At 39.4% G+C, this 20,787-nt stretch overlaps 2 protein-coding genes across 2 annotated transcripts in view; one reads left to right on the plus strand and one right to left on the minus strand.

Moving 5' to 3' along the window:
* rhof (ras homolog family member F) overlaps nt 1-2,395 on the minus strand; it is a 14,546-nt gene extending 12,151 nt beyond the window's left edge. The window contains exon 1 of the mRNA XM_087790467.1: nt 2,212-2,395. Coding sequence (XP_087646593.1) covers nt 2,212-2,355 — 144 coding nt within the window. The 5' untranslated portion in view covers nt 2,356-2,395. The remainder of the gene's footprint in view (nt 1-2,211) is intronic.
* Nucleotides 2,396-7,899: 5,504 nt separating this feature from the next.
* setd1ba (SET domain containing 1B, histone lysine methyltransferase a) overlaps nt 7,900-20,787 on the plus strand; it is a 24,278-nt gene continuing 11,390 nt past the window's right edge. Inside the window, exons 1-7 of the mRNA XM_087790468.1 lie at nt 7,900-9,912; nt 10,073-10,221; nt 10,385-10,483; nt 10,585-10,855; nt 11,794-11,915; nt 12,704-13,801; nt 20,435-20,787. Of these exons, the coding sequence (XP_087646594.1) occupies nt 9,858-9,912; nt 10,073-10,221; nt 10,385-10,483; nt 10,585-10,855; nt 11,794-11,915; nt 12,704-13,801; nt 20,435-20,787 (2,147 nt within the window). The 5' untranslated portion in view covers nt 7,900-9,857. The remainder of the gene's footprint in view (nt 9,913-10,072; nt 10,222-10,384; nt 10,484-10,584; nt 10,856-11,793; nt 11,916-12,703; nt 13,802-20,434) is intronic.

Raw genomic sequence — 20,787 nt, forward strand, 5'->3', positions numbered from 1 at the left:
CTCCACTCCTGCCCCAAAAGAATTGTACAATTTAATAGCCCGAGGAATGAATGAGTCCGTGAGTCTATTGTATTGTATTGTATTGTATTGTATGTATTGTATTGTATTGTATTGAAGTACATAAGTGTGTACAAGAGTCGTCAGTACTTTAAAGTCAATTACATAAGTGTGTACAAGAGACGTCAGTACTTTAAAGTCAATTACATAAGTGTGCACAAGAGTCGTCAGTACTTTGAGGTGAAGTACATAAGTGTGCACAAGAGTCGTCAGTACTTTGATGTGAAGTACATAAGTGTGTACAAGAGTCGTCAGTACTTTGAGGTGAAGTATATAAGTGTGTACAAGAGTTGTCAGTACTTTGAGGTGAAGTACATAAGTGTGTACAAGAGTCGTCAGTACTTTGAGGTGAAGTACATAAGTGTGTACAAGAGTCGTCAGTACTTTGAGGTGAAGTACATAAGTGTGTACAAGAGTCGTCAGTACTTTGAGGTGAAGTATATAAGTTTGTACAAGAGTCGTCAGTACTTTGAGGTGAAGTATATAAGTATGTACAAGAGTCGTCAGTACTTTGAGGTGAAGTACATAAGTGTGTACAAGAGTCGTCAGTACTTTGAGGTGAAGTACATAAGTGTGTACAAGAGTCGTCAGTACTTTGAGGTGAAGTATATAAGTGTGTACAAGAGTCGTCAGTACTTTGATGTGAAGTACATAAGTGTGTACAAGAGTCGTCAGTACTTTGAGGTGAAGTATATAAGTGTGTACAAGAGTTGTCAGTACTTTGAGGTGAAGTACATAAGTGTGTACAAGAGTCGTCAGTACTTTGAGGTGAAGTACATAAGTGTGTACAAGAGTCGTCAGTACTTTGAGGTGAAGTACATAAGTGTGTACAAGAGTCGTCAGTACTTTGAGGTGAAGTATATAAGTTTGTACAAGAGTCGTCAGTACTTTGAGGTGAAGTATATAAGTATGTACAAGAGTCGTCAGTACTTTGAGGTGAAGTACATAAGTGTGTACAAGAGTCGTCAGTACTTTGAGGTGAAGTACATAAGTGTGTACAAGAGTCGTCAGTACTTTGAGGTGAAGTATATAAGTGTGTACAAGAGTCGTCAGTACTTTGAGGTGAAGTACATAAGTGTGTACAAGAGTCGTCAGTATATTGAGGTGAAGTACATAAGTGTGTACAAGAGTCGTCAGTACTTTGAGGTGAAGTACATAAGTGTGTACAAGAGTCGTCAGTACTTTGAGGTGAAGTACATAAGTGTGTACAAGAGTCGTCAGTACTTTGAGGTGAAGTATATAAGTGTGTACAAGAGTCGTCAGTACTTTGAGGTGAAGTACATAAGTGTGTACAAGAGTCGTCAGTATATTGAGGTGAAGTACATAAGTGTGTACAAGAGTCGTCAGTACTTTGAGGTGAAGTACATAAGTGTGTACAAGAGTCGTCAGTACTTTGAGGTGAAGTACATAAGTGTACAAGAGTCGTCAGTACTTTAAGGTGAAGTATATAAGTGTGTACAAGAGTATAGTACTTTAAAGTTAAGTACATAAGTGTGTACGAGAGTATAGTACTTTAAAGTGAAGTGCATAAGTGTGTACAAGAGTATAGTATTTTAAATTGAAGTACATGAGAGAGTATAGTACTTTAAAGTGAAGTACATAAGAGAGTATAGTACTTTAAAGTGAAGTACATAAGAGAGTATAGTACTTTAAAGTGAAGTACATAAGAGAGTATAGTACTTTAAAGTGAAGTACATAAGAGAGTATAGTACTTTAAAGTGAAGTACATAAGAGAGTATAGTACTTTAAAGTGAAGTACATAAGAGAGTACAGTACTTTAAAGTGAAGTACATAAGAGAGTATAGTACTTTAAAGTGAAGTACATAAGAGAGTATAGTACTTTAAAGTGAAGTACATAAGAGAGTACAGTACTTTAAAGTGAAGTACATAAGAGAGTATAGTACTTTAAAGTGAAGTACATAAGAGAGTATAGTACTTTAAAGTGAAGTACATAAGAGAGTACAGTACTTTAAAGTGAAGTACATAAGAGAGTATAGTACTTTAAAGTGAAGTACATAAGAGAGTATAGTACTTTAAAGTGAAGTACATAAGAGAGTACAGTACTTTAAAGTGAAATACATAAGAGAGTATAGTACTTTAAAGTGAAGTACATAAGAGAGTATAGTACCTTAAAGTGAAGTACAAATGTCTCACCTGTGGAAAGTCTCCTCTGGCCTTCACCATCAGCAGAGACGTCTTCCCGCAGCCTCCGTCTCCGACCACCACGACCTTCAGCTGGTTCTGTTGACCCGGGTTCTGTTGACCCGGGTTCTGTTGACCCGGTCCACTCTGGGTCATCCTGCAGAGACACGTCCTCAGCGTGACATGAGTCAGTTACTGGAGGAAGTGACACGTTCTGGCTTTTTCTTTTCCACTTCCTGTTTCTGTCGCTTCACATGAAGCAGAGATGAAGGTGTTGATGATGGTGTTGATGATGTCACTTCCTGTTCGTCTTCACACAAATTAACTTTATTAATAAACAAACGACGACAAAGTTCAAGTTTAAAGTTTCAGGATTTATTCACTGCTTCAAATTGCATGCGTGTGTGTTAAAGTGTGTATGTGTGTGTGTGTTAAAGTGTGTATGTGCGTGTGTGTTAAAGTGTGTATGTGCGTGTGTGTTAAAGTGAATATGCAAATGGTGTTCAAGTGAATATGCAAATGTGTGTTAGTGAATATGCAAATGTGTGTTAAAGTGAATATGCAAATGTGTTAAAGTGAATATGCAAATTTATGTTAAAGTGAATATGGAAATGTGTGTTAAAGTGAATATGCAAATGGTGTTAAAGTGAATATGCAAATGTGTGTTCAAGTGAATATGCAAATGTATGTTAAAGTGAATATTCAAACATGTGTTAAAGTGAATATGAAAATGTGTGTTAAAGTGAATATGCAAACATGTGTAAAAGTGAATATGCAAATGTGTGTTCAAGTGAATATGCAAACATTTGTTAAAGTGAATATGAAAATGTGTGTTAAAGTGAATATGCAAACATGTGTTAAAGTGAATATGCAAATGTGTGTTAAAGTGAATATGCAAATGTGTGTTAAAGTGAATATGCAAATGTGTGTTAAAGTGAATATGCAAACATGTGTTAAAGTAAATATGAAAATGTGTGTTCAAGTGAATATGCAAATGTGTGCTAAAGTGAATATGCAAATGTATGTTAAAGTAAATATGAAAATGTGTGTTCAAGTGAATATGCAAATGTATGTTAAAGTGAATATGCAAACGTGTGTTAAAGTAAATATGAAAATGTGTGTTCAAGTGAATATGCAAATGTGTGCTAAAGTGAATATGCAAATGTATGTTAAAGTGAATATGCAAATGTGTGTTAAAGTGAATATGCAAATGTGTGTTAAAGTGAATATGCAAACATGTGTTAAAGTGAATCTGAAAATGTGTGTTCAAGTGAATATGCAAATGTGTGTTAAAGTGAATATGCAAATGTGTGTTAAAGTGAATATGCAAACATGTGTTAAAGTAAATATGCAAATGTGTGTTCAAGTGAATATGCAAACATGTGTGAAAGTGAATCTGAAAATGTGTGTTCAAGTGAATATGCAAATGTGTGTTAAAGTGAATATGCAAATGTGTGTTAAAGTGAATATGCAAACATGTGTTAAAGTGAATCTGAAAATGTGTGTTCAAGTGAATATGCAAATGTGTGTTAAAGTGAATATGCAAATGTGTGTTAAAGTGAATATGCAAACATGTGTTAAAGTAAATATGAAAATGTGTGTTCAAGTGAATATGCAAATGTGTGCTAAAGTGAATATGCAAATGTATGTTAAAGTGAATATGAAAATGTGTGTTCAAGTGAATATGCAAATGTGTGCTAAAGTGAATATGCAAATGTGTGTTAAAGTGAATATGCAAATGTGTGTTAAAGTGAATATGCAAACATGTGTTAAAGTAAATATGAAAATGTGTGTTCAAGTGAATATGCAAATGTCTGTTAAAGTGAATATGCAAACGTGTGTTAAAGTAAATATGAAAATGTGTGTTCAAGTGAATATGCAAATGTGTGCTAAAGTGAATATGCAAATGTATGTTAAAGTGAATATGCAAACGTGTGTTAAAGTAAATATGAAAATGTGTGTTCAAGTGAATATGCAAATGTGTGCTAAAGTGAATATGCAAATGTATGTTAAAGTGTGTTTGTGCGAGTGTGTTAAAGCGTGTACGTGAATGTGTGTTGAAGTGTGTATTTGCGTGTGTGTTAAAGTATGTATGTTCGTGTGTGTTAAAGTGTGTATCTGAATGTGTGCTGAAGTGTGTGTGTGCGTGTGTGTTAAAGTGAAGTTGAAAATGTGTGTATGTGCATGTGTGTTTTGAAGTGTGTATGTGCATGTGTTTTAAAGTGTGTATGTGAATGTGTTTTAAAGTGTGTACATGCATGTGTGCTGAAGTGTGTAAGTGCACGTGTGTTAAAGTGAAGTTGCAAATGTGTGTATGTGCATGAGTGTTGAAGTGTGTATGTGAATGTGTGTTAAAGTGTGTACGTGCGTGTGTGTTAAAGTGTGTATGTGAATGTACGCTGAAGTGTGTAAGTGCGTGTGTATTAAAGTGTGTATGTGTGTGTGAAAATGTGTATTAAAGTTTTAATTAAACTTGGTGTTAAAGTGTGTATGTTAATGTGTGCTCAAGTGTGTACGTGCATGTGTGGTAAAGTGTGTATGTCTGTGTTAAAGTGTGTATTAAAGTGTGTTTTAAAGTGTGTGTATATGTGTATTAAAGTGTTTATTAAAGTGTGTATATTAAAGTTTGTATGTGTGTATTAAAGTATGTATTAAAGTGTGTATGTGTGTATTGAAGTGTGTACACAGACAAATATATGGGAAAACATCAGTTTCATCAAAATATTCAATTCAAAATTTCAAATGTGTTTTTTGTTTTATTCAATAAATTCTATATTTAATGTTTACATTTGTGGTTGTTGTTGTTTTTAACAATTGATTAAATTCGATTTTTTAATTCATTATTATTTTGATATTATAATTACAATAATTCAAAACTCAATTTTCTGGATTTTTAAATGAAAGCCTTTTAAATTCAATATAAATGTTGGTATAATCGTGTCACCAGACAAAAGCAACAGAGCACAGAGCTACTGATCGTGTACTTCTACCTCGTCACATGATTGGCTGAAGGTTTGATCGAGCAGCTCTGTTGGTTCGGTCTGGTTGGATATGTAGGTAGAACTTTATTGATTGAAAAATTATATATATATATATAATATTAATATATTATATATATAAAGATATAATATATAGAAAATTAACAATTATTAGAATAATAACATAAAACTATGTTTAAAATAAATAATCAATTTTAACATTTCAATGAACTCAATGATTACAACATGTAATACTTGAAAAAAACATTTAAATTAAAAAATAAAAAACATCGTTTGAATGTTAAATTTAAATATTCAATTTTCTTATGACACCGATAAACAATAAACACTAAACACGTGGAAATAATCAAGAATGAATTTGTTGACGTTTAAACTGAAGACGTCGCTTCATAATAATATCATTTTCATGAACAAACCACGATGTTTAAATCTTTTTAATGATAATGTTCTTAACTTATCTCTAAAATGTTTGTATTTACATCTGTTGTCTCAACTGTTGTTGTTTGGATCGATATGTATCAACATCTGTGTCAACAAACAACAAACACGTGAAGAAAACAAACACACAACAGCTGTTTCCATGGGTCCCGCCAGAGGGCGCTGTTCCGGTGAGCGCGTCGACTCAAGTCAACGTAATGTTCTTAAGATGACATGAAGTGACGTCACAGTGTGAGACGTTACATGAGGTGACGTCACCGTGTGAGAAGCTACTTGACAGCTTTAATACCAAAGACCAGTGAAGAGTAAAGAGCGGAACATTAAAGTTTAATGTAAATACATTTAAGATGAGGCTGAGATAACATGGAGGAAGATTTGTTTAGAGTAATACACTGTAATACTTGTGTTTATGTCACATGATGTGTAGAACATTTGTGTATAAACGATTAAATCCACAAAACATTGCTTCAATTATTAAAAACATTGTCTTCATTCTACAAATATTCTTTTATTTTTTTTTTATGGAAGCGACTCTTTTGATGAAATTATAATTTTCTTGACACACGAAGACGCTTTACCTTAAAAATAAACAAATGTACCTTCATGAGCGAACATTATTAACGGCACACATTCCATCTGACGTTAAGTAAGTTAGTCATTTATATTTGTCCAGTTAAACGACTAACAGGTGGAGAATCATTCACGAGGAACTGGATGAACCAGATGTCACGAGCGTGTTAGCCTAGTTAGCATTGAAGCTAACCTGAATTAAAAACGATGTTGTGTTGTCGTACTCGGATTGTGTTACACTGTTATCACTTGCAATTACAACTATCTTGTTTATATATTCTATATTTTGATTATTTATATTATAATTTAATTTCAACGTTAGTTCTATTTTTATCTCCCGTGTGCACAGAATAGTTCAGTGTGAATCGTCAACACATAGTTGTCAATAAAGCTGGTTCTGACGGTGATTTAATCGCAAACAAATGTTTGTTTATTTATGTTTACGAGGCCAACATTGAACCGACAACAAGCCACGTTAGCTTTTAGCTTCACCCACCATTTTATTTGGACTTTAAGGAGTGAATATGTTGGTAGAAGCCAGACTCTGGACAACAACAACAACAACAACAAACGTAAACAACCTGGACCTCAAACAATGTGGACTGAAGCTCCTGGAAAGGTTGAAATAAAGAGCGAGAAAGAGAGAGAGAAGTCTTTCTTCTCCTGATCAGCGACATCACTGGGGCGTCAAACATTCTCATCGTCTTAAAATAAACATTTGAAGGTCAGTGAGACCCGGGTCTAAAATGAGATGAAGATCATGTGCATCTGACTTTAATCAAAAGCATGTTTGATAAATACAAACATTAAATACATATATTTATATAGAAACTGTAGATCCATCCTTTTTTTAAACAGAAAACTTCTTATAAACACAAAAGATAATCTTTTAAACAATAACAATTTTAAGAGCTCAGCTGGTGAAGATTAAAAAGGTCAACATTTTAAATCCAGATGTTAGATCAACACATCCTAGTAGATCAATCCTGCTTTAGATGTTTAAACCTCACAGAAACACAAACATAGATCCAACTATAATAAACAATAAAACACTTTTGTCACAGATTCCATTCTTCATCCAACCTGAACATAGTGTTTTAACTTTTGATCAACCTTTGAAAAGTGACACAGAGACAAAGTGTTCCTGAGGAGAAGATCCATGATAGTCCAGAAGCGAGGAGTCCTGGAGGCGCATCTGAGGAGAGACTTTATCATCTTCACTCATGAAGAACCAGGTCTTCTCTTGACCTGACCATGGCGGACTCATCCGAGTGACGCGCGACAAAAAAGCAGACCCTCGCTGCTATTGTTCAACCAACTCCCCGCGCTTCAAAACATCCACACAAAGGAGTAAATAATAACAATAAGACGAGAAATGTCCTCCATTAAAACGTCCACCTTCTGTCACAATGACACTATAACACTAAATAAACGTTTACTGCGTCAGCGAGTGTAGTCCGGCGCGCGGAAGGATACGGGTGCAGCCGCAGCACCGTCGTTCGTCTATTACACTGACACGAGAGCGCAGGGCTGCATTCCACATGACCATATAAGGTAGTGTGGGGGAGCTGCGGCTCGGCCGCGCTGCCATGGCAACCGTCCTCCCCCCTCCCTCCCCCTCGCGCCGCTTCCCCTGAAAACTCTTGTTTGTTCGCATCTTCATGTCGCCTGTCGTCGACTTGTGGAGAAATATCGCGACTAAAAGCGTCGAGCGCGCTCGACAGACGCATTTTTGGGCGACATGACGTCACGCTGCTGTGGCGCAGCGACGAGCAGCCATTTTGAGCCTGAGGTCGAGAGTCTCCTCAGTGGAGACGACAGTCCTGCGTCTGAACGAGTGTTTGCTGTGAGTTCAGCACAGAAACCAGCAGAACGTAGAGCTGCTGACGCGTCCTTCTGTTCCAGCGTTAAAATAAGACGTTATTGTGGAAAATAGAAGAGAAAAGTGAGAGTATTTGTTGCTGAGATCGTGTGTCAGATGTTTGACGACCTTGACTCTCGTCCTGAAGAATCTTCAGATGAAAAGTTTTCATAGTTTCTTCGTGGACAGGAGAAGAAGAAGAAGACCTGAAGATGGACGCGGTCCTGACCTGGAGTTCAGGCCTGGTCTCTGCGTACAACACGAGCTTCGAGGTACAAATACTCGTCACTGTCTGGGGAAGAATCTGAAGGACTTGTTACCTGAGATGGATCTTCAAAGTCACCTTGACGTCAACACTAGTCTGAAGTCACTGCAAGAAACACTCACAGAAGATCAGTCATGTCACCACAGAATAAAACACAAAGTAATCTTTTGATGAAAAACACAAGTTTAATCACAAAAACATGCCTAGAGTTACACAAACAGTACACAGTACATAGTAAAAGACTTGGACTTACTTCTATCCCTACAAGGCCACGAGAGCCATTGGAATTACACTCTTTAATGACTTTATCTTTCTAGAACACTGTTGTTTATTCAGCAACATTTTGTTTTCCTCACTTTGACACATATATATTATAATATATGCTTGAACCAGGAACTACTTAAGACAAATTCCAGGCTGAGGAGGGAAAAAAAAGGCTCAAAATGTCAGAGTATTACATCCAGAACATTGTCTTCCTGCTCTTCCCAATCCTTTGAAAGGAGGAATCATAGATTTAACAATAGTCCATGATGTGGAGGAAAGATCCCTTTAGGAACAAAACCTTGGAGGCCATCACGTCCTGCTCTAGAAAATGGCGGCCTCTCTCTCGGCCTCCGTCTCCGTCTGAGCGCCGAGGCTCGCGCGCGCCTCTAATAGCGGCGCCAGCCTCGACCTGCTGCGCGCTGATTGGTCGACGGAGCTGCCGCTGTTAACCAGCCAAATGCCCGACGATTGCGAAACAACGTTAAAAATGTACATTTACGTCTTTTTTTTCTAAGCAATAAAAGCCTCGAACACGAGAAAAATGTTGATTTAAAGAAGTCGAATAACATCTGAAGAAAATAACAATTAGCGGAAGGATTTTTGGTTGGAAACCGATTAACTACATAATAATTTAGTGCCGATATTTCCATTGGCGTCTCCTGCTCTACTTTTATTGTTATTTAATGTATTTATAGAATCTAATATAAACAAGTATTAACCCGCAAATAGCAGCTTGCTAATGTAAATAAAATATCGCCAAATATAAATATAGCGGAATTAGTTAAATTATTCGCGATATTACTGTAACCTAAATTTTAAATTGTGACAATATTTCGTTCAGTATTTCAAATAAATGTTTATTTATTTATTTTTCCTGCCGTCTACTTCCACTGTCAGTTAGGTAAATACAAGCAGTAGATTCCACACTTTCACATGACGTTTTAAAAGAAAAAATAAATCCTAAGCAGTTTCATAATATTCCCTCGTTCGTGTTTATTCAGATGATCAGTTCATCCTTTAATATCGATCCTCGTAAATAAAGCCTCGCAGTTTTGTGACGAAAGTGCGGCGCCGCGGACACACAGCGAGCCTGGCGGTGTATTGTGGGAGAGACGAGCTACAGAAGCACAATATGTGGCTCTCGCTGGGGAAGCAGGCAGGATTTTCTCGCTTAACCATGTAATGTAAGCGGCGAGAGGAACGCGGTTCTTTTTTTTACCTTTCCACCGATTCATGAGCGAGTCCCTCGGTCGGCGGAACCATGTCCAAGCCGGGAGAGAGAAACAAATTGAACGAGGACAGAAAGCAGAGTTCAAGTAAGAAGCTCCTTTTTTTCCTCCTCTTTCTCCGCCGCTCACTGCATGTCGCCCTGGACCGGGGCTCCTGGACCGGGGCTCCTGGACCGGGGCTCCTGGACCGGGGCTCCTGGACCGGGGCTCCTGGACCCGCAGACTCACGCTCGTGTCCGTCCCTCAGGTCTCAACGGCATGGACGCTCATCCCGGCGGCGGCGCGGCGGAGAAGCGGAACCACCACTGGAGAAGTTTCAAGTTGATGATCGACCCGGCGCTGAAGAAGGGCTCGCACAAAGTCTACCGCTACGATGGACACACTTTCAGCACGCCTGTAAGTCCGGCTCGGTTCCGACAAGTAACTCGGTCGCGAGGCTCCATGATGGATCTCCTGCGGGACTCACCTGGACAATAGCTGGACCTCACCTGCGATACCTTTTAAACCCCGTGAGTCTCGTGAGGATTAGATCATAAACTCTATTTTGTCCTCTTCACAGAACCCGGGCTTACCTCCGGTGGACCTGGTTCGGGACCCGAGGATCGGTCGACTCTGGACCAAGTATAAAGAGACCGACTTACCGGTGCCGAAGTTCAAGGTACCGACGGCGCCTGAGGAGTTCTGACAGACACATGGACCTGTCAGAACCACAGACACACCCCCTCACTTCACCTCGAACATCTCTCATCTCTCCTCCAGATCGACGACTTCTACATCGGTTCCGTTCCCCCCAAAGAGGTGACGTTCGCGCGCCTCAACGACAACATCAGGGAAGGCTTCCTGAGCGACATGTGCAAGAAGTTCGGCGACATCGAGCAGGTGGAGATCGTGTACAACCCGAAGAACAAGAAGCACCTGGGCATCGCGAAGGTGGTTTTCGAGAACGTGAAGGCAGCGAAGGTGGCGGTGCAGGCGCTGCACAACACCTCCGTGATGGGGAACCTCATCCACGTGGAGCTGGACCCCAAAGGTAAACACTGGGGCTCAGAAGTCATGTTGTGGTTCTGCTCGCTGCTCCTGGTGTGTGGCCTCCAGACCTGGTAATTGATTTAGATTGAAGGTTGGATCCCAGGAGATCAGACCTCCAGGGGTTCCTTCTCCCACCGTGACCTCCTGCACCTGAGCAACACAAACACCTGCTCCAGGATGAAATCATTTAGTGTAGATTTGTCTTTACTTTTTTATTCAAGTGCACGGTCAGAACAAACACTTTATTAAAACTAAACATAAAACCTGCTGGTTTATGTTCAAACAGATGTTTTATTGTTTGAACTAATATCCTGGTTTTATTTGTATTGATCTATATTATCTTCTGATAGATAAAATGTATTGTTTTGTATTATTATTGGAGCTAAACTTACGTTCAACGTTTCATAAACGTATATGAAATCAGTGCATTGTAACTACAAATGGTTGATTTTGTGAACTATATACTTGCGTTGGAAGTAAAGTATTTTGTTTACTGATAGTTTAGTTTGTAATGTAGCTTTTGATGCATTTAAAAGAATGCCATGTTCCTCGCCGTCCACTGTAGTTCCAATGAGATACAAGTTCATTGAAGTGACGTTCAAGACCTTCCTGTTGCCTCTTGTTTTCTGGTGAACACTTTCTGGTTGAACATGTGACGCTGGTCACTTCCTGTTCCGTGACCCCTGAGTTCATCCCGACCTGTGATGGACGCGTGTTACCTTCTGGTCTCGTCCTTTTTCGTTCCTACTTCAGCGTCTCTTGACATCGTTCACAAGTCAAAGTCACTTCAGCGCAGCTTCAGATTCATTTCCAGACAAATGTAAAGAAGTCAAGTTTTCCTGCATCGATTTCTGCGCTTTTGCTTCTTTGATCAACTGGAAATGAACCTTGTGTTGTTACTTTCTGCGATGTGTAGTAATGTTTCTTCTCTCCCTTCAGGTGAGAATCGACTCAGGTACTTCCAGCTCCTGATGAATGGCAGCTACACTCCTCGGACCCTCCCGGTGGGGGGTGAGGCCCCCAGAGAAGTGTCTCCTCGGAGCCTGGCGGAAGTCTTGCTGGTAATTCATGTATAAATATGTTTACTGTTTATATTTTAAACTACCTTTTCATTTGATTTTTTAATCACACAACAAATAGAGAAAACACAAATACAAACATGGATTGGATGAAGTTTTAGATGTTTGTCGTATGAATGTATTTCTCGCTCTATTTTATTCCCTGTGAGTAAATCATCTGCTGAAATCCACAAATGATTTCCTACATTTTCTCGGTGTTGTTTTTTTCCTCCTCGTATTCTTAGTGAAGGTTTTCTTCGAAACACGAACCCAACTTTGACGAGTTCTTCTTCAGGACGATATTAGGAGAGACGTATTATTGAAAGTACATGGAAAATTACAACTATTTTTGAATGTACTTCTTCCCCAGAATGTGATTCTTTTAGAAACACAAACAGAAAATATAGAATTTGTCAACATCAATTCTGGCCAAGGTTTAACTTCTCGTCATCAGTTATGTTTATTTTATTTACTATTTTTTTCTCCATGTTCAGAGTATTTCTTTCTGTAGTTTGAATATTTTCTTTTAGGTTAGGTAGAGCTTTATTGCTCGATCAAATTGTTTCTTAACTTTCACTTCTCGACGATATTAGTCTCTATACTTGTAAACGTCTAAAGTAATCATCATATATTAGTGAGTATTGTAATACTTTGAATCCATTACTTTGAACGTTCTTTATCCTCAAACCATCCGTTTTCAAGTGTGTCTTGATTTTCTCAACTCGTCCTCGACACTTACTTCCTTCTCCGTGATCCTCCACGATTGGTCACCATGTCTTGTGTCGTCGCAGGCGTGCGAGCCGATCCGCAGGTTGTCGGAGGGAAGTCTGTCCGCCGCCACGGGCGCCGCCGCCGCCGCGCCCGCCAGCAGCTCCACCACGCCGCAGTCGCTGGAGACGGGCTACTCCAGCGCCCGGCAGGACACGCCGCAGTCCCAGGGCACGCCGCACACCCCTCGCCAGAGCGGGACCCCCTTCTCTCAAGACTCCAACTTCTCCAGCCGGCAGTCCACGCCCGCGTACCCCTCGGGTCGGGCCGAGAGCTCGGGCGCCTACAAGTCCCGCCGGCACGAGAGCAAGTTCCAGGACGCGTACAACCGGCGCCCGGAGAGACCTCAGTACCGCAGCAACATGTTCCGCGGCTCGTCGTCGGACCAGACCTTCAAACACCAGCTCACGCCCCCTGAACCCCCGCCTTCCACCCCCACCTTCAACTACACCGCCCCCCTTCCCGCCACGCCCAACTTCAAGTCGGCCTTCTCACCCTACCAGGCCCCTCTGCCCCCGGCCTTCCCCGCCTCGGAACCATCCTACCACCATCCGGCCCAGAGGGAGAGCGAGTACCTCCGACCTCCTCAGCCGCCGCTCGCCGCTGCTACGGACTTCTTGCCGGCTAAGGACAGACCGGAGACCCCTCCGATCCCGGAGAACCCCCCGGAGCCGGTGCCGCACCCCACCACCCCTCCTCCCCGGACCCCGGAGCACTGCCCCTCGCCCGGCTCCCCCACGTTAGACCCAGAACGCAACAGTCTGGATTCCCGTATAGAAATGCTCCTGAAGGAGAAACGAACAAAACTGTTGCCGTTCCTGGCGGAGAGAGACTCGGACACTGAGGTACAGATGGAGGGAAGTCCCATCTCGTCCTCGTCCTCGCAGCTGTCCCCCATCCCTCCGTTCACGGGCGGCTCACAAGGTAGCTTGCAGAACTCCCGTCCTTCCAGCACCGGTTTGGAAGACATTAGTCCGACACCACTTCCAGAGTCCGAGGACGAAGATCCAGTCCCGGGAACTGCGTCCCTGAAGAGGGTCTGCTCGCCCCCCCCTGACAAGAACAGCGACCTCAGAGATGGATACAATCAGGTCCACAGTCCGACGGAGAAGATGGAGACGGTGAGTTGCATATAAACCTTATCACCTTATCTTTAGGTTTTACTAGTTAATGGTTTCAACTAGAGGTGTGTGTCGTCAAGACTGTGTTGATGCGTGTCACGATACAAGGACGTATAGTAGTATATAGTGATGCAGTAACAAGGATATATATGTGTAGTATTGTGCAGTACTTGACTCCTCTCGTCCTCAGTCATCATTCTTCATTAGGCTGTGGAGGACGTAATGACTGCTGCCATCTAGAGGCCGCAAGTTTCATTGAACAAACGATGCGATTATTTGTACGTTAATTGAAAATGTAATTTAATTCATACACACATTTTTTGAAACATAAACCATGATAAATATATAATATTATTTAATAAAGTGCTGCACACAGCTACATTGATGAGTTCACTGGGAGGAAGTGAGACCAAAGCGTGAATTAAGTCGGAAAGTGAGTCAGAAAGTGTTTTGATTTGGTTCGGAGGCTTGGTCGGTCTTCTTTACAGATTTTATATTACAATAATATATATATTATATAATAATATTATTATATTATCCCATTTCAGATGGCAACTTGGTGTATGTTTTAGGTTATGTATTTTATATTTAATTTAATTAATTTCCTAACGTATCCAAATTACAAAAACACCTGTGTTGTTTTATAATAGTGATTTTGATCATTTTTTATTATTTATCAAACTGTTCCCTGCACCAGAACACCAGGAAGAAACACCTTATTACAAGTTATTATTGAAAATGTGACCTAACTTGGAAACGTACACAAAAAGCACTAGTTAAAAACGTTTCTACAGCCATAAAATGTAAATAAAAGCATCTTAATAGAGTTGTTTGTATCATTAAATGTTTTAAAGAGCAGCAGTCAACCATTGGAATGAATAATCACAGTATTATTTTGAAGATTACATGGATAGTAAAAAGAATAAAGGGAAAGACACGAGGTGTACTTTAGTGGAACTATTGTCCTTTAATGATCACAGTAACGTTACTCACAAAACACTTTCACGCACAGGAAGTAAGAGAAAGTTTCAGATAGTAAACGTCTCCTCTGGTCTTTCTTTTCTCCTCACGATGGTTGAAACACTCGCGTTTCCTCTTTTATGAACATGTTCACAAGAGGAAAACACACTTTGGCAGTTGGCCTCATTCACAAACACACTTCCTGGTTATGTTGAGGTGCTGGCCTGTGATTGGCTGAGACGGATTATGGATCACGTTTCAAGTTATCGCAAAGTAAACATGGCAGAGCAGGTCATTTGTGTAACACCACTCCCTCGCTGGGCTCCATATATCGTGAGACAGGTGCACCACATGTTGTCGCTCATGTATGACAACATTTGTGTAGTTGTTGTGTGTAGGCATGTTGACCAGGTGTAGAAGGTTAAGAGTGTAGAAGTGAATCAGTGGAATTATTGAATGATTTGACATTTGACATGTTGTGTGTCTTAAGAATTAAATATATATGTTTTTATTGGTGGAATTAAATCATTTTTATATTGAAAGGATGGATTTATTTTTAATATACAAACAACATTTTCAATATTTATTTATTTATTTTTCTTCAATAATTAAAAAACACATTTTTTAAATTGAAAATATTTATGTTTGTAGTTTTATTTCAACATAAAATGTTGGTATAATAAAGTAACCAGACAAAACCAACAGAGTACCGAGCTACTAGATCCAACTTTCAGCCAATCATACGCCACACAGAGGATCATGTGATGAGATGGAAGCGCAGGATCCAGTAGCTCTGTGATCTGTTGCTTTTGTCTGGTGACTCAATTATACCAACAATTTTATATTGAAATAAAAAGGCTTCAGAATAAAATGATCATCATTTAAATCATTAAATAATAATGTAAAAATGTATGTTCAAAATAAATTATTAATTAAGAAAATTAAATCATTTAAAATAGAAAACAAATTCAGACTTTCTTAGAAATGATAGAATTTAGTTTAAAAAAAAGTGGATGCATAATAAATGAAGTTTATCTCTATATGTAAGAATGAGGTCAGAAACTTGTAATGCCAGGGTTGTAAACACAACATTTGTTTGTGGTGTCAGTACAGGATAAAAGAATGTAACGCACAATTACACACATGACAAGAAATAGAGAAACAGAAAAAGGCAGACATTCTGTAGTAAAAAGTTTCAACATTAGAATTGTTTAATGAATTTAATAATCGAAGACGCTGATAAACTTCCATATGGAAGTCATTGATTTGTTATTGTTTGTTTGTTCTGAAAGTTTTAACGTTCACGTCATAAAGAGAAACATTGAAGTTAAAGTTTTTACTGGACATTAAAGTTGACATCTCTGGTCAAGCGTCATGTTGACGACCTTGGTTTCCACTAAAGTTAGTTGAAGCTGTGAGTTAATGGAACGTGTGCGTGTGCGTGTGCGTGTGCGTGTGCGTCTTGAAAGACGTTTGTCGTATCTCAACAACTGTTCACTGCGGTTCCTTTTGAAACTCGACTCGCTCCGAAGTGTTGAAGGAAGAGAAGATAAAGAGTAGAAAACAGAAGTAGCTGAGATTAGAGCTGATATTACTGTATTCTTTACACGTATCAAGACATTTGTACTGTATCACAAATGTTATAGACGATAATAACAACAACAATAATTATAACACATAGAAATAAAACAAGCAATGAAATAATCATGATAAAACATGAAACGAATTAATTTAACATTTAAATAATTATAGATAAAAACTAATCATTTTAATATTTTCAACAACAATACTCATTTATAACAAGACGATAACGCCTATTACTATTCTTTTAAGGCACATACTACAGAAGTACAGAAAAAAAAGGCTAGAAAACAAATGTATTTATGAAAACACCAGACTGCAGGAGGAAGTGGCAAAATCTCTCCTTCCTTTTAATGATAATTAATAAAGTCTATAGAATGTCATCCTTCAGTGAGTCCGTCTGGAAGTGAAGAAACACAACAAGTGTTTGATCTGTGAATATGGATGGATGGATGGATGGATGGATGATTAACAACTGTTTGATCTCTGAATGTTGATGGATGGATGATGGATGTATGGATAGATGGATGGATGGATGGATGATTAACAACTGTTTGATCTCTGAATGTTGATGGATGGATGATGGATGTATGGATAGATGGATGGATGGATGATTAACAACTGTTTGATCTGTGAATGTTGATGGATGGATGGAGGAAAATGATGGATGATGCATGGATGGATGATGGATTGATGGATAAATGGATGAGGATGGATGGATGGATGGATGGATAAATGGATGATTATGGATGGATAGATGCATGGATGGATGCATGGATAACGGATGGATGGATGGATGGATGATGGATGGATGGATGGATGGATGGATGGATGATGGATGGATGGATAAATGGATGATTATGGATGGATGGATGGATGTATAGATGCATGGATGGATGGATGATGGATGTATGGATAGATGGATGGATGGATGATTAACAACTGTTTGATCTCTGAATGTTGATGGATGGATGGAGGAAAATGATGGATGATGGATGATGGATGATGGATAGATGGATGGATGGATGATTAACAACTGTTTGATCTCTGAATGTTGATGGATGATGGATGGATGGATGGATGATGGATGGATGGATGGATGGATGGATGATGGATGGATGGATAAATGGATGATTATGGATGGATGGATGGATGTATAGATGCATGGATGGATGGATGATGGATGTATGGATAGATGGATGGATGGATGATTAACAACTGTTTGATCTGTGAATGTTGATGGATGGATGGAGGAAAATGATGGATGATGCATGGATGGATGATGGATTGATGGATAAATGGATGAGGATGGATGGATGGATGGATGGATAAATGGATGATTATGGATGGATAGATGCATGGATGGATGCATGGATAACGGATGGATGGATGGATGGATAATGGATGATGGATGATGGATGGATGGATGGATGATGGATGGATGGATGGATGGATGGATGATGGATGGATGGATAAATGGATGATTATGGATGGATGGATGGATGTATAGATGCATGGATGGATGGATGATGGATGTATGGATAGATGGATGGATGGATGATTAACAACTGTTTGATCTCTGAATGTTGATGGATGGATGGATGATGGATTGATGGATAAATGGATGATTATGGATGGATGCATGGATGATTGATGGATGGATAAATGGATGATTATGGATGGATGGATAATGGATGGATGTATAGATGCATGGATAGATGGATGATGGATGTATGGATAGATGGATGGATGGATGATTAACAACTGTTTGATCTCTGAATGTTGATGGATGGATGGATGATGGATTGATGGATAAATGGATGATTATGGATGGATGGATGGATGCATGGATGATTGATGGATGGATAAATGGATGATTATGGATGGATGGATAATGGATGGATGGATGTATAGATGCATGGATGGATGAATAAACTTCCTGGTTCACTAAACAAGCCACTGAGACCTGGCAGGAGAGTCCAGGTCACATCTCTGGCTGGTTCCGGGTCATCTGGGGTCATCTGAGGTCATCCTTGACTGTCCTCGGAGACTAACCTGTAGGACGAACATTTGTTGAACTTTGACCTGTTGACCTAATTTTAACGGCTGTGTTGTCGCCGCACATGACAACAAACGTGTAGAGTTCTAGCAGCTTTCAGAGAGAAAGTTAGTCAGTTTATTATATAAAGTCACGACTTTAAGTGATAAAACCAACGTTTAAACCAGAAGTTAAAACTGTTGAAACCACAAAGAAAATATTACAGAACAAACTGGCACTTCCTGGGTTTTTTTTCACTGTCTGTTTAAATTAGTATTTATTTTGTATTAATTCTTGAATCATCATTGTCGTTATCTTTATTTCTTTCTTAATCTCGTTGTGTTGTAAAAACATGTATCGTACTAATGTTTGGTGTCTGGTTGGAATCGGACTCGACTTCTCCTGGTCCCAGTTTTACGAGCCGATCATGATCTTACTCGAAGGTTTCCCTGAAAACCAAGTAATTATCTTAATGTGGGGGGAGGAGTTACTCCTTCAGACCTGGCACCGACAGATCTACTCCCACATTCCTCTCCGATCGGTGGCGAAACATCGTGATAATGGGATTTTAACAAGGGGTTAAATATGTTTGATGATACTTTAGCTCAGGATTATACTTCAGTTTGTGTGTGGAAAACAAACTAGTAATTCAAATTAATTAATATTCATGAATTATTCATAATTAATCAATTAAGTACACATCGAACCAAAGCTCGGTTCATGAATAAGGATGTTAAAAATAATAATTAAATATTGTAATATATTTTTCCACGATACTATATCAAAGTTTAACAGTAATCTATCGATTTGTCATAGTTTTTTATATTTGTTTTATACGGTTTGTTATTTCAAAAAAGTGTCTATAAGATCAAATAATTCAATTTATTCACAATTAATAAGTAAACATTAGCAGTGTTTGTTCATTTTTGTGTTGCAATGAAACTTCCGGCCTCTAGATGGCAGCAGTCGTTACGTCCTCCACAGCTAAAGAAAGAATGATGAGGACGAGAGGATACAGTGAGTCCAGCAGCTTTTAAAGCTGATGTTTGGACATATTTTGGTTTTAAAACAAATGAAAGTAGTTACGACTTCGTCAAGAGTCATGTGGTCTGTAAATACTACAACACCAGAGTCAAGTACTGGACAATACTACACATTTGTACTTGTTACTACACTATCACAACACCAGAGTCAAGTACTGGACAATACTAAACATATATATACTTGTTACTACACTATCACAACACCAGAGTCAAGTACTAGACAATACTACACATATATATACTTGTTACTACACTATCACAACACCAGAGTCAAGTACTGGACAATACTACACAGGTATACTTGTTACTACACTATCACAACACCAGAGTCAAGTACTGGACAATACTACACATATATACTTGTTACTACACTATCACAACACCAGAGTCAAGTACTGGACAATACTACACATATATATACTTGTTTCTACACTATCACAACACCAGAGTCAAGTACTAGACAATACTACACATATATATACTTGTTACTACACTATCACAACACCAGAGTCAAGTACTGGACAATACTACACAGGTATACTTGTTACTACACTATCACAACACCAGAGTCAAGTACTGGACAATACTACACATATATACTTGTTACTACACTATCACAACACCAGAGTCAAGTACTGGACAATACTACACATATATACTTGTTACTACACTATCACAACACCAGAGTCAAGTACTGGACAATACTACACATGTATACTTGTTACTACACTATCACAACACCAGAGTCAAGTACTGGACAATACTACACATATATACTTGTTACTACACTATCACAACACCAGAGTCAAGTACTGGACAATACTACACATATATACTTGTTACTACACTATCACAACACCAGAGTCAAGTACTGGACAATACTACACATATATACTTGTTACTACACTATCACTATATATCGTATCCTTGTATCCTGATACGTGTAAAAACACTCTTGACTCTCCTAACCATGACCTCAGTTAAACTATTGGTGCATCTTCTCTCCTCCAGAATCCTCAGTCATCTGGAGAAGACATGGAGATCTCGGAGGACGAGATGCCGGGGACCCCCATCAGCGGCGACTGTAGCAAAGGCATCGTGGTGAACTCGGCCGTGTCCCCCATGCAGACCATGACCCTGACTCACCCCGGCTATGCCCACCTGACGCACCCCGGGGGCTTCACGCTCTCTCACCACCACCTCGCTGCTCACTCCGCCGTCCCGGGACATCCTCACCTGGGGGGTCACCCCGGCGTGCCCCACCACATGCTGCCCCACCTGGGCCACTACCCGCACAGCATGATCCCCATGGTGCAGATGGAGCTGATGAACTGCCTGCGCTGGGAGCAGTGGAGCAACGTGCC

The sequence above is a fragment of the Callionymus lyra genome, chromosome 5 (assembly GCF_982586985.1).
Source record: "Callionymus lyra chromosome 5, fCalLyr1.hap1.1, whole genome shotgun sequence".
Lineage (NCBI taxonomy): Eukaryota > Metazoa > Chordata > Actinopteri > Syngnathiformes > Callionymidae > Callionymus > Callionymus lyra.